Consider the following 14,263-nt stretch of genomic DNA (forward strand, 5'->3'; position numbering starts at 1 on the left):
CGTGTGTCCGCAGCTTAGCGTTCGGGTCTGAATCAGGCCCTTTGTGCAAAATCCCCAGTAGGAATGTACCCTTTACACAGCTTAGACAATCTATAAGGACACTGCAATAACAACAACATGCATTCTCTTTTTTCTAGAAAAAAAATGTAAATCTAATTTTTAAATACAAAAATAAAGCTTCCACATTTTAGGTAATAGTATGATAAAGTTCTATACCATTACCATGACAACCTGCCTCCAAATGTTCAATAATTTAAATAATGCACCTTAGTGGGTTAATACTAATAAAGTGCAAATGTACAGTAACCAATGTCAACTGATAATCAAAAACCTTTAACTGTCTTGCCATAAATTAGACAACACATTTTTATTTTTTTTCAGCGCCGGTATCCAGACAACAGTTGGGAGTCTTGGCTCCAGAATCTCGACCACCGACATCCCGGCGGTAAGTATTAGGGTTAGGGGGAGGGTTAAGTTTAGGGTTAGGCACTAGGGGGAGGGATACGATTAGGCTGTTGTAGGGGGGGAGGGTTAGGCTGTGTGAAAGGTGGGTTAGGGTTAGGAGGAGGGTTAGGGATTAGGGTTAGACTACTTACATTCAGGCATCGAATTCTTACGGATGTTGCTGTTGGTATTTTCCAGCATTCCAACTAGCTTTACAGGTTTGAGGACACATCTGAAAATGTGCATGTAGGAGGCAGTACACATAACACTACAAGTTCACTTTGGGATCATCCTTGTCATTTATTTAAAACCTTCTGTTTTTCTCCTGAAACACAATTCACTTTAAATTATCTTCATTTATGTCTTAAATTGGTCATAAGGGTTAGTGGACTCCGGGGCTGTCTTTAATGCACTGTGTGTGACCCTTTTGTGTGTTTTATGGGTAATACATTGGTGCACCCAGAAATTAATTTTATTGCAGAAGTACAACTGTAAGGTGTGAAATGCATCTAATTAAACTTATAACCTGTTTTTGACTTTTAAATGATTGCCACTTTATATATACAGCCTTAATCACTGAGATCGCCATGGTTCATGGAACTCACACCCAATTACGTATACCCCATAGGTTAAAACTGGGTATCCAACAGGTATTCATCACTGTTATTTAATTTAAGTACCTTAATCTAACAAATGCCCCCATTTATTAATTATCACTATTGCAATGCGATCTGGGCATGACAGTACCGCCTATGATCGCATTGCAATATGCGATCATAGCGCCTGGATGTATCATCCAGGACATGCAGGGACACAGGCTCCGATGTCCCCGGAGAGCTGCCGGCCAGTGCCAGGGCTGCTACGGCGTAGCCCATAGGCTACAGCGGCTAAAGCCATCTTCAGATGTTCAGTTGGTAAATTTGGCAGCATCGCATCCCCCATAGAAACCTATGGGGGGATGCGGCTGCCTGCAAGAATGGAGGGATCACAGCAAGTATTGGATATACCTGCTGTGGTCCCTCCTTCAGACATCCGGGGGATACTAAATATTTGTGGTTAACCCCTGAAAATCGGGGATTATACCTCAACTATACATTGATAAATGGGCCCAAAAATGAGATGTCACTTATGCACTTAGGGCCTGACACAGAGCCGCTCGTAAGCGGCCGCTCGTTCGCTCCGAGCGATGTTCACACTACTGCGCATGCGTATGGGTTGTAATACGCATGCGCGAACCAGTCATTGCGGTCGGAAATTGTGTGCTCGCAAAATAGCGATTGCCTGCTAATTTGAGTGACAGAATGAGGCTTTTGTGGGTGGTAACAGGGGAAGGTGCTTGAAAACGGGGAGTGGTGATCCGAACGCAGGCGTGCCAAAAGGTCAAAACGGGCGTTTTAAGGGTGTGCATAATTAACAAAGCAGCGTCATCGGCCACGTCACTTGGTTCTCTTTTAGCCTGAACTGCTCGCATGATTGCGGTAGGAAAATCCTACCACAAGCGCTGCGAGCAGTTCATACGCCTTTCGATGTACTCGATTACTGTAATAAATAGCGGAGATGACGTAGGATGTGAGCGGCCAGGGGGCGTTTTTTACAAAATAGTGAGCGCATGTTTCGTTTCTCTCGTTCAGACATAGAGGCGTCAACAGACCGCAAAGAGCGAGCGCTCTATTTAAATATCCGGCCCCTTTTTATGAACGAGCGAGCGCAAATAGCGTCCAGCTCTGAATCAGGCCCACAATCCATACTCACAAAGAACCCTGACGATCATCACTTCTCCCAATACTGTGCACCTTTGCAGATATCTCCATTATGGCCTCCTAAACCATGTGGTGCAATTGAACAGAAGTAACTGTGTTACATCATGCGGTTTTGCAGTATATTTAGTTCATAAACTTAATGGTGTCTATTTAGTCTGATCACTAGTGAGGTGATAAAAAAAATCTTCTCTTTAGATTGTAAGCTTTAGTGCGCAGTACACTCACAACATGTTAATGTTATTATTATTATTATTAATAATAATAATAATAATAATAATAACAGTTACTTATAAAGCGCATCATATTCCATTGCATTTTAATGTTCCTGTATTATTATTAATGTGTGTTTGCATTAGCTATTATCAAACAATCATAGGTCCTCTTAGCATATAATGTGTTTTGTAAATAGAAACAAGAAACAGAGAGACTGCGTGGGGGTAATTTCACCTGGACAGGATTACTACAGGTGAATTATTAGGCGGCATGTGATGTTACCCTCATCTCCTATGCCTCTGCTGGAGTGCAAGAAGCAGCTATCATATAGATTAACAAAACCTAAGACATAGAAATGTAAATAGATCAATAGTTGTGTGTCCGTAAATAGACATGAAGCCTTGGTCTATCGCAAAAGATGTGCCTGACTCCCCTGAAAAACCACAGCTGGCATTAAAGCAAATCACATTGATGGACAGGCTGATATAGTGCATTAGCCCTGCTGACCTCAACCCAAGAGGCTTACTGCCTCCTCTCCAGAAGCCTGATTACTGGAAATACAGGGAAACCCTGGCCAGCATCTCTGAGAAACTTCACACACCCAGAGCTCACTGGTGAAATCTAAATGTATTGATGCCATGGGTCTAATGGGAAAACTGCAATGCAGATTACATTGGCAGAAAACAGATCACTCTTCCACCACTGAGAACAATCAGTGTAATGAGCATTGTAAACTTCATCCAAAAAAGCCATAATGATAAATATTAAACAAAAAATCCAATCCTTTCTACTATTGTCTAATGGCTGGGAAATGCTGGGAAGAAGTCAGCCTGTCTCCTTCCAACATTTAAGCTGGGCTATGACATCATTGAGGATTGGGTTAAATTAGGTTTTCGCTATTTAACAACCCACCCCCAGACCTTTAACGAGCTGGACCACCATACAGCCCCTGAACCCCCCGGTTTTTCTGACAATTTACAGAGAACAATATTTACTGATATACTGTATTGTTATAAACATCAGAATTACCTAAAAAGTGAAAGTTATAACAACATCTAGAAGATGTCATGGACAGTGAGAGAGAGTTTAAAACAAACCTAAAGGGGTAATTTGCTAAGTATCGTGTGTGATTTGTAAACCAAACTTCTGGACATTGCTGGCAGTTTTTGAGTATGTAAATGCCGTATTTACTAAGCATCATTTTTTGTGAGTCTCTTGAATTCCGATGGCGTGATTGTTTTCTTTTTCTGTCTAAAACCCTGTTGGATTGCTAGTTTACGATAGACTTCGCAGTCAAATAGACGTGTGCAACCGATGGAAATTGCCAGAAACCGACAAACACTTCCTATTGTTTTCCTATTGGTATACCACATTACATGCAAATGGTGTCACAACAATGCCTTTATAAAAACACAACAGACCATCCAACCACGTGCACTGCAGTGGCTTTAGGTGGAAGCAGTAGGCACTTGTGGAAAAAGGAAAGTTTGTAGTGTAGTGGAGTTGGGGAAAGGAAAGTTTGTAGTGGAGTGGAGGTGGGGAAAGGAGAGTTTGTAGTGGAGTGGAGTTGGGGAAAGGAGAGTTTGTAGTGTAGTGGAGGTGGGAAAAGGATAGTTTGTAATTTAGCAGAGTTGGAGAAAGGAGAGTTTGTAGTGTAGTGGAGGTGGGGAAAGGAGAGTTTGTAGTGGAGTGGAGGTGGGGAAAGGAGAGTTTGTAGTGTAGTGGAGGTGGGGAAAGGAGAGTTTGTAGTGTAGTGTGGTTGGGGAAAGGAGAATTTGTAGTGTAGTGGAGGTGGGGAAAGGAGAGTTTGTAGTGTAGTGGAGGTGGGGAAAGGAGAGTTTGTAGTGTAGTGGAGGTGGGAAAAGGAGAGTTTGTAGTGGAGTGGAGGTGGGGAAAGGAGAGTTTGTAGTGTAGTGGAGTTGGGAAAAGGAGAGTTTGTAGTGTAGGAGAGGTGGGGAAAGGAGAGTTTGTAGTGTAGCAGAGTTGGGGAAAGGAGAGTTTGTAGTGGAGTAGAGGTGGGGAAAGGAGAGTTTGTAGTGTAGTGGAGGAGGGGAAAGGAGAGTTTGTAGTGTAGTGGAGGTGGGGAAAGGAGTTTGTAGTGTAGTGGAGGTGGGGAAAGGAGAGTTTGTAGTGTAGTAGAGGTGAGGAAAGGAGAGTTTGTAGTGTAGTAGAGGTGGGAAAAGGAGAGTTTGTAGTGTAGTAGAGGTGAGGAAAGGAGAGTTCGTAGTGTAGTAGAGGTGGGAAAAGGAGAGTTTGTAGTGTAGTAGAGGTGAGGAAAGGAGAGTTTGTAGTGAAGTAGAGGTGGGAAAAGGAGAGTTTGTAGTGTAGTAGAGGTGAGGAAAGGAGAGTTTGTAGTGTAGTGGAGTTGGGGAAAGGAGAGTTTGTAGTGTAGAGTAGGTGGGAAAAGGAGAGTTTGTAGTGTAGTAGAGGTGGGAAAAGGAGAGTTTGTAGTGTAGTAGAGGTGAGGAAAGGAGAGTTCGTAGTGTAGTAGAGGTGGGAAAAGGAGAGTTTGTAGTGTAGTGGAGGTGAGGAAAGGAGAGTTTGTAGTGAAGTAGAGGTGGGAAAAGGAGAGTTTGTAGTGTAGTAGAGGTGAGGAAAGGAGAGTTTGTAGTGTAGTGGAGTTGGGGAAAGGAGAGTTTGTAGTGTAGAGTAGGTGGGAAAAGGAGAGTTTGTAGTGTAGTGGAGGTGGGGAAAGGAGAGTTTGTAGTGTAGTGGAGGTGGGGAAAGGAGAGTTTGTAGTGTAGTGGAGGTGGGAAAAGGAGAGTTTGTAGTGTAGTAGAGGTGAGGAAAGGAGAGTTTGTAGTGTAGTGGAGTTGGGGAAAGGAGAGTTTGTAGTGTAGAGTAGGTGGGAAAAGGAGAGTTTGTAGTGTAGTAGAGGTGGGAAAAGGAGAGTTTGTAGTGTAGTAGAGGTGAGGAAAGGAGAGTTCGTAGTGTAGTAGAGGTGGGAAAAGGAGAGTTTGTAGTGTAGTAGAGGTGAGGAAAGGAGAGTTTGTAGTGAAGTGGAGGTGGGAAAAGGAGAGTTTGTAGTGTAGTAGAGGTGAGGAAAGGAGAGTTTGTAGTGTAGTGGAGTTGGGGAAAGGAGAGTTTGTAGTGTAGAGTAGGTGGGAAAAGGAGAGTTTGTAGTGTAGTGGAGGTGGGGAAAGGAGAGTTTGTAGTGTAGTGGAGGTGGGGAAAGGAGAGTTTGTAGTGTAGTGGAGGTGGGGAAAGGAGAGTTTGTAGTGGAGTGGAGGTGGGGAAAGGAGAGTTTGTAGTGTAGTGGAGGTGGGGAAAGGAGAGTTTGTAGTGTAGTGTGGTTTGGGAAAGGAGAGTTTGTAGTGTAGTGGAGGTGAGGAAAGGAGAGTTTGTAGTGGAGTGGAGGTGGGGAAAGGAGAGTTTGTAGTGGAGTGGACGTTGGGAAAGGAGAGTTTGTAGTGTAGTGGAGTGCTACATATCTTAGTAAGTGTTCATAACGTCAGCAATCCCTGCTTCTGACATCTTTAGTTCAGCAGGTAATTTAGGGATCTATTCATCATCACCATCATCATCATTATTATTATCATTAATTTATATGGCACCACAAGGGTTCTGCACCTCCTTACAAAGTACATAAACAAATGAGCAAAAGCAGAAACTATCATTAACAGTTCAAAACAATGCAGGACAAAGACATGGTTTATAAACATTGCTGCAGTAGTGATCATAACAAGTCAATTAACATCAGAACACCAGCAACAAAGTGTTAAGTGCTGTTGTGGGGAGTTAGGAGTAAATAATAGTATAAGTAAGGGATGGAGAAGCATGTTAGGGAAAAGGGCCCTGCTCATGAGAGCTTACATTCTAAAGGGAAGGGGCAGATAGACAGCGGTGACATAGATGGGGTAGAAAGTGAGGAAGGAACATGGAGCCTTGGGTTAGGAAGGATGAGAGCTGAAAAGCTTTGATGAAGAAGTGGGTCTTGAGAGCTCATTTGAAGATTAGGGGGCAGAAGTACTAAGCTCTGCTCTGGAAAATGATAAACTGGAGAGTGATAAACTATCAACAAATCAGCTGCTAGCTGTCATTTTTCAAATACAGCCTGTAGTATGACAGTTAGGAGCTGTGTGACTGGTAGTTTATCACTTTCCAATTTATCACTTTCCAGAACTTAGTACATCTCCTCCTAGTAGAGAGGTGGAGCATCTGATAGAGAGGGGAAGAGAATTCCAAAGATAGAGAGCAGCATGGGCAATATCTTGGAGATGGGAGTAGAAGGAAGTAATCAATTGACAGGAGAGGCGACATGCATTCGTGGAGCAAAGTGGACGGACGGGTGTGTGGGGGGAGATGATGTCAGAGATGTAAATCAGAGAGGATTTTGTGAGGGCTTTGTAAGTAAGTGTGAGAAGCTTGAATTGGGTTCTGAAAGGAAGTGTAATGCTTGTAGGTGAGGGGAGGAAGATTTAGAATGTTTGTAGAAGAAGATGAACCAAGCAGCAGCACTGAGGACAAACTCAAGTGGATAGAGAGTCAGATATGCCAGATAGGAGGAGGTTACAGTAGGGGCAGGGTAATGGCTCGGGGAGCAGACTAGTCTCTTCCATGTACTGTGTTGCTGCTTGGCAGTGTGTGAGGTAGATAGGCTGTTGCAGCACTCTCAGGGTGTCCCAAATAATTTGTTACTAATAATAATGTTATTACATATAAATGTAACTCATTCATTAATTAAGGCAATATTAAAGTGCATGTGCAATGTAAGGAACTTCTGGGAATAGTAATGGCATACGGCAGCTGCAGGGAAAAAGTCAAACAGTTCCGAAAAGCTGACTCCGCGGAAGGAGCAACTTTTCAGAAGTAATACTTAAGTTAATAAAACATGACAAATGCCTCTGAAATGCTCATGGAACTCGCTGCGAATACAATACCTAATTATGACTACACATATTTTTTTTGTATGATGAATAGGCCCCTTAGTCCCCTTTTATTTTAATCATGATTAAGGCAGGAACAACTGGAGGCCTTTTTACATACAAATCTGCAACTCAATTGCTTGTTTATTTGTTTCTACTATTGTGTGGCATTTTTTCTGCAGTTTTGATCGTATTTAGCAACACAATGTTTAGTAAATCTGGGATTTGTATTGCTGTCTATGATTTGGATTTGATATTTGTTTCCGATGGTTTAATGCCATCTGTTGGCATGTAAAGTCAGGTTTTCATGCAAATTTCCATTTCTTTTCCTGTAATTTACTACATCGACAGGAAATCTCAGAAAGAAAACAAATCGATTTTACCCCAAATGTCTAAAATGATTTGTTTCATACTTATTTATGCAGCAAGAAATTAATGTCTGGAAAAAGAACAATTTTTACTACTGTACCAGGTATTTTTTTAATCATTAGCTGTTGGAAATGTATATATACTGTAACTGTCAGTAAAATTACTTATGGATTACAGCCATGGGTAACAGAGGAGGGACCCCATAAAGGAGCTGTATGGTGGTGTGGCTAAGTAATGGGGATGGTTGTCTAAAGTGGACAACTGCTGTATGTAAGATGAATTCATGCAAGAAAACTGGCCAATGATATGGAGCTGTGCAAGTAAGAAAGCTGTGTACCCTTGTTAAATATACATTTATATCCCCAGTTGGGAGTGCAATGTGTTTAATCATCTTTATAAATGGATTGTTGTAACTTTACACCACACTGTAACCTGTAGTACAATTATAAGAAAAACTGGCATATTTATTACCCCCGCATTTAACCCTGACAACTATTACATTGCGGCAATAAAAAATGATTTTTCGAGGGAATGCATAAAAGATGCTTACGCTATGATTTTTACTTCCAGGTTTGGACCTATCATTCTTGCTGGTCTTGTACGGTCATCAGACCTTGCATGTGCAATAAGCGGTTAACGAAGAGGGATCCTTTGCTCTTCTGCTCCACAGAGATTTCTGTCCTTCCTGAGCTTGCCTAGGTCACCTGCGTTAATAAATAGGCCCCTTTGTGTGGTTTCTCTGGCAGACTGAATGAGTATTAGAGAGTGCACAGATAGCGGATGTGCTTTCACTCGTGGTACAGTAGGTTGCGTCTAGACTATTAAGTGTTTGGAAATTATAGCATAACCAGGGAATGGAAAATGGATCACGAATCCCTTTGGAGAGCAAATGCATACTGTGTGGTGCATCTTGGACACCTATAAATGTCTGAGTATGCGTTAGGCCATTCTACATTGGATCACAATCCCTACCATATTTCCTGTTCCATTCACCTTACAGCAAACAGTTCAGGAGCAATGTACAAACTGCTGGAGGATAAACTTTGCGAGGTTTACTTATATAGACAGTAAGTTCCAACATTTAATTACTGATTATTAATAATAATAACATTATTATTATTTATGGAGATACAACATATTCTACATTGCATTTAACACCACTTACATGTAGACTTTGTGTTGCCTGTCTTTTTGGACTTATACCAGATTGTCATACAGTCCTCTTGGAGTTTGAAGTACCTTTGTTTTTTCCAGCTGCGTGACTTGACTTTTCTCATCACTGACCCGGCCTGCATTAGCTGCAGGTTCTCATCCAGCTGCAGACCTGCAAAGACCAACCAAACCCAACCATGACCACCAAGCATATAGAAACATGCCCCTACGTCTGCTCCTTAATGTGGTCCGATCTGATTATTCCTGTTACTTACGGGCGGAGCGTGGAGAGGCCATTATGTCTTATACCCACAACGTCCCTGGCATCTGAAGACAGGTTAAAGGGATATTAACCTGTAGAAAATAGACAAAAAATATATACTGTATAAAGGATATCTGCCTGCAAGAAAACTGAAGTAAATGGAAACCCTGCATCGAAATAAAGTATGTTTTACCTGTAAAACAAATTAATATTGGAACTGCTGATAAGAAACAGTTTCCTTTAAAGGAGACACTAAAAGTCATTAATGAAGCTGTAAAATATGCTCATGGATTTCCTCGACTTATTAGAAGCGTTGCTACGGGTGCAAAGTTTTGGATATCTTGATGGGAGGACATGGGTGGTTTTGGGAATCCCAAGTTACATGTGGGCTGGGCGCCTTCCTGCACATGGTATTGTATGCACATGCAAAATAGAGATTCAGATGGTATTTAAATGAGATTAGAGATACTACATTCATTATTTTCTGAACTTATTCTCTCCGGTTGAGTCTTACAATTAAGTAATACAGACATTAGCGCTCTTCTAGCTAAAATGTTCTCATTTTCAAAGCACTTATCCACCCTTATTTATGACAGTATATTCATAAACACAATAGTACCAAAATGATAAAAACAGTTAAATGTATATTATAATAATAACAGTCCTAATGTTCCCTCACTCTTATGATTTATGAAAGATGACACCCAACAGGTATAACTGCAGATGTTCTCATGTCCAGGCTTGGGAGAAACTCACACCTTTCTCACATTTGTAATATGGAGTGTGAATATAAACTCTTGCTTATAAACACATCTAATTGGATAGGGTGTGTACGGAGATGCATCAGTAAGTGCTAAGATACTGTACAGACACCAAGCAGTGAGGTCTGAAATATCAAGTTATTGTCAGTGCAGGCAAGGACTAGCTTCCGGATATACGTAGGAACACTGCAATCCCACTAGCTGGTGTGGGGGTGTTAATTCATAAAATAAAACTTTTTGGGGGACAATGAACAGTTCAGTATTCCTCAGATTTCTAGAGCAGTTAATAAACTAATGATACTGATATTGTATAAAGGTTATATAAAACCTAATGGTCATATTCTGTAAAGGAGAGACATACAGGTATAAATGAATTGTTGATACGTTCAGTCCTACATGAAAGCTGTCATCTAAGATTTTTTGGAGACATCTCAGGGTAACTTAGCCTAGAAACTATGATATTCTATGGAATACTGTGCTAATGTTGGTTAATGATAGCATCTCTGTTAAAATACAAATAATCTAAGAACCTAAACATAGGGGTAAATTCACTAAGATGGGAGTTCTATTTAAAAAGTGATGTTGCCCATAGCAACCAATCAGATTGGTTGCTACGGGCAACATCACTTCTTAAATAGAACTCCCATCTTAGTAAATTTACCCCATAGAGCGCTTTTAAACAATATGTGTTTTGTAGATTAAAACGTGAACAATGTGTGAGCGCAATACCTGTAAAAATAAAAAGGTTAGTATATATCCATGTTTATAAAACTCTTTTGTTTGCACACGTTTTAATAGTCTGTGTAGGGATATCTAGGTTCCGATATTGCCGGCTGTTCGCCTCACTTAGGTGGCAAAAAGAGAGCTGTCTAGCTATCCCTATATCTGCTTACCTTGTCTGTGATGTGCTGATCACGAGAAGGAGCCAGCCGGCGTGATCAGCACATCATGGACAAGATAGGCAGATATGGGCTATATGGCCTCAAGCCTTTCAGTTTTTACATGTTTCTCTCGAAGTGTTTTTGTTATTGAGACGCATTACAAGGTCATTACAAGGTGGTACAGATGCCCTAGTGATTTAAGCAAAATGTTTTACAGTCTCCCTAATATTTGCTGCAGATGCAATGGGTACCCAGGCTCTCCTTCACATATTTGGTGGTTTTGCCCTTCTCTAGTCTCCGTCTGGAACCAAATTATTCAAATTGCAAAGATATTATGGGAGATGGGATCCCTGAAGGGCCAGAATGTTTTGGATTCTGAATGTTATTTCTTGGCCTATTTCTAAATACAAAAAGTCCCTTTGCATCATATGAACAGTGCAGTCAATCAAATTGAGATCAACGTCCCCTCCCTTCATAAAAGAATGGCTAATCCGCTTAGACATGTACATGACCATGGAGGAGATGGCTCTGTCCGCAACAGATCACCTTTCTACATTTACCACAACATGGTGTTACTGGCTAGAATGTAAGGAATCTGACAATTATAAGGCATTAATTGCCTGATCTAACAGGCTGCTTCCGCTCTGCGTACGTATATGCATGGCCCGTACTGCATATGCGTAGTATGGGTCAGGCGCCTGCGCAGATTCTCCATCTTCGGGAATCTGCGTTCAGCAGTGCAATAGCGTGCACTGCAGAATGAGGGCCAAAGACCATTGTCTGGGTCAGGAGACCTTTATCATTTTACTGGGATGCTGACAATATGCACTCCCTCCCAGTTGCAAGTGCACATTCCAAAATACATGACCAAATGGTCACAGAAAATGCAGAAAGAATTTATCAACTGAAAAATTAATAAACTCCAATATATTGGAGTGTATGAAATCAGGAACACTGGGCAACATATATGTATTTTTTTAGGAAAGTGTAAATAGTCCTGCAGGAGTTAAATATTGAAGAACACAATGGGATGAAGCAAGGGCTGATAGAAATTGAGAGAGTGCCCTAGAGGCACCAACCTTTGAGTGCTTCTCCCCAACACTGAAACTTACTTCCAAAGGTGCTGCAAGGTTCTTCAGACTGGGAATATGGCACTGAGCTATAACATCATTACCCATTACCTCACTCCCAGCAAATGACAGCTATGAAAGAGCAGCAGCCAGCTCAGGTGAATAACTGCCAGCTGCTGCTCCATGTCAGTAAATGGCACTCAGTTTTCGGGTGCTGTGGGAAAAACCTAAGGCCTTTAGCAACCCCCTATGAATTCCTTTCAGTAGAGCTGGCCCTTGGTGAAGGTAAAATGTGTCCCGGATTCAGGCATATAGCATTATCATGAAAAACACAAACTGGAAATGTAATATTGCATCCCTTATTCTAAATCAGGGGTGGGGAACCTTTTTTCTGCCGAGGGCCATTTTGATATATATAACATGGTGCAGACCATGCCCCCTCTGTGTGATATCACACAGGAGCGGGGTCACAATTGCCGTTGATTACAGCAATGCCCGGAGCATCCTGAGGATGCTCCGGGAGTTGTAAGGGCAGCGGTGTGACCGTCTGAAGCGTCCTAAGGACATTCCTGGCGGCACTGCTGCATAGATTCTGGCAGGGTGCAATTCTAGGCATCCTGCTAGCCAAATGAGCCTAGCAGAAAAAAGCTCAGAGGGCCAGACCAAATGATTATGGGGGCTTATACGGCCCCTGGGCCTGACGTTTCCCATCCCTGTTCTAAATGGTACAATTAAAGGCAAAAATGATGTGCTCCATTTTCCATAGTTGTAAACCAATGGAAAAAAATATTTAACATATATGTGCTTTTAATGTTTTTTTCTTTTTTATGTATATAAACCAAACATAATAGAAGTTTTGGTTTTAAGTAACAGATTTAAAACTATTGCTCTTTCTCCTATGACAGATATCACTAGTGGATGCTCCATATTTATTTTTAGTACCCAACCACACAGAGGACCTCATTCAGAGTCGGTCGTTGCGGCCGCTCGGTCGTACGCCACCGATGTTCGCTAAACTGCGCATGCGTAAAATTCACAATGCGCGTGCGCGAACTAGCTATTACGATCAGAAAGTTCTCTCTCCTTCAACTTGGCCAGGTCGTTAGTTTGAGTGACAGGATGAGGTGTTTGTGGGTGGTAACAAGGGAAGGTGCTTGTGAACGGGGGAGTGGAGATCCGAACGCAGGCGTGCCTGACTATGCAAAGGGCGTTTTATGGGAGTGCATAATTAACTAAGTAGTGTCATGGCACATGTGACATGGGAGGTTTTTACACTGACTTGATCGTAGTGCTTAAGAGAGGGTATGGTCAACCTTAAGCTCTACGAGCAGCTCCGATGGTTCCCGATGGTCTCGATTAATCCTTATATGCCCGGAGATGACGTGTATTGTGAACGAGAAGGGGGCGTATTTTTAGTCTTTCGGCCGCATCCTCCCCTCGCTCGTCCAGCTAACGATCCCAACTTAACGATGCAACTTGCGAGCGCTTCATTTGCATATCTGGCCCCTTTTACCTTACGACCGTGCGGCCGCAACGACCGACTCTGAATGAGGTCCCTTAAGAAAAGAGGATATATGTTCAATAATTCCTACCTGGCTACAGATTATAACACTAGACAAAAGGTTAATCTAGGCCAAATATCATGAGATGGTTGCATCGCTTGGCTCAGATGGATATTTTCTACTAATGCAGGTTCACTTAGTTATGCTGATGTTTTAACAAAAGGTTAACAGTCTTCTAAGCACCTCCTGTGAGTATAAATATACAGGGCAGGATTTATCTTAACTGCACAACCTGCTCCGTGCCCCAGTTCTATTAGTATTGTGTCTATCGTAAGTGGTGTAACTGCCTTTACTTTCTACAGATAATACAATTCTTGTAGCGTACTGACCTGGTAGAAAGGGGAGCTGGCTTCCTCCCAGGTATCAGGACTCCGTCTGGATCATGTATCCAACGCTCTAATAAACAGAAGCTTAATGAGCTTTCTGCATCACATCTATCTTTGTCTATCACTTAATTAGGATGGGCCTTGGTAGAATGTGGCTTCCTTTGAAGGAGATATATAACAGCAATGTAAGCACAATAACAAGTAGGAGATGGAAAACTCACATCCAGCAGGGATCCTGCCGAGAATGAATTTAGGGAATACCCCGATTCGCTGATTGATGGGCTTGTTGTACAGTTACAAGGTTACACAGTAACATAGTAGGTCTAGTGGAAAGAAGGCTCCAGTTTCAGTCTCACCACCTGACAAGATGAAAAACAAACAAACAGCTTAATATAATGTGATCGGGATGCTTTTTAAAACAGAAAAATAGGTATTTACTGAGGGACCACCAGGACAGGAGACCCAACATTATAGTTACAACTAATGGATCATGGATCCTGTGCTGACACTCCACAATATAAGGCTCCCGGTATAATCAGGAGCTAACCAGGCCTTGATTTAACCCTTAAATGATTAACAAACCAAAAAAACATGGAAT

At 41.8% G+C, this 14,263-nt stretch overlaps 1 protein-coding gene across 1 annotated transcript in view; it reads right to left on the reverse strand.

Annotated features, from left to right (window-relative positions):
* PLCD4 (phospholipase C delta 4) overlaps positions 1 to 13,724 on the reverse strand; it is a 95,116-nt gene extending 81,392 nt beyond the window's left edge. The window contains exons 1-3 of the mRNA XM_088472415.1: positions 13,669 to 13,724; positions 9,079 to 9,157; positions 8,817 to 8,975 (exon numbers count right to left, since the gene is read on the reverse strand). Coding sequence (XP_088328541.1) covers positions 8,817 to 8,975; positions 9,079 to 9,100 — 181 coding nt within the window. The 5' untranslated portion in view covers positions 9,101 to 9,157; positions 13,669 to 13,724. The remainder of the gene's footprint in view (positions 1 to 8,816; positions 8,976 to 9,078; positions 9,158 to 13,668) is intronic.
* Between the last annotated feature and the right edge of the window lie 539 nt (positions 13,725 to 14,263).

The sequence above is a fragment of the Taudactylus pleione genome, unplaced genomic scaffold (genome assembly GCF_031769625.1).
Source record: "Taudactylus pleione unplaced genomic scaffold, aTauple2 ptg000122l, whole genome shotgun sequence".
Lineage (NCBI taxonomy): Eukaryota > Metazoa > Chordata > Amphibia > Anura > Myobatrachidae > Taudactylus > Taudactylus pleione.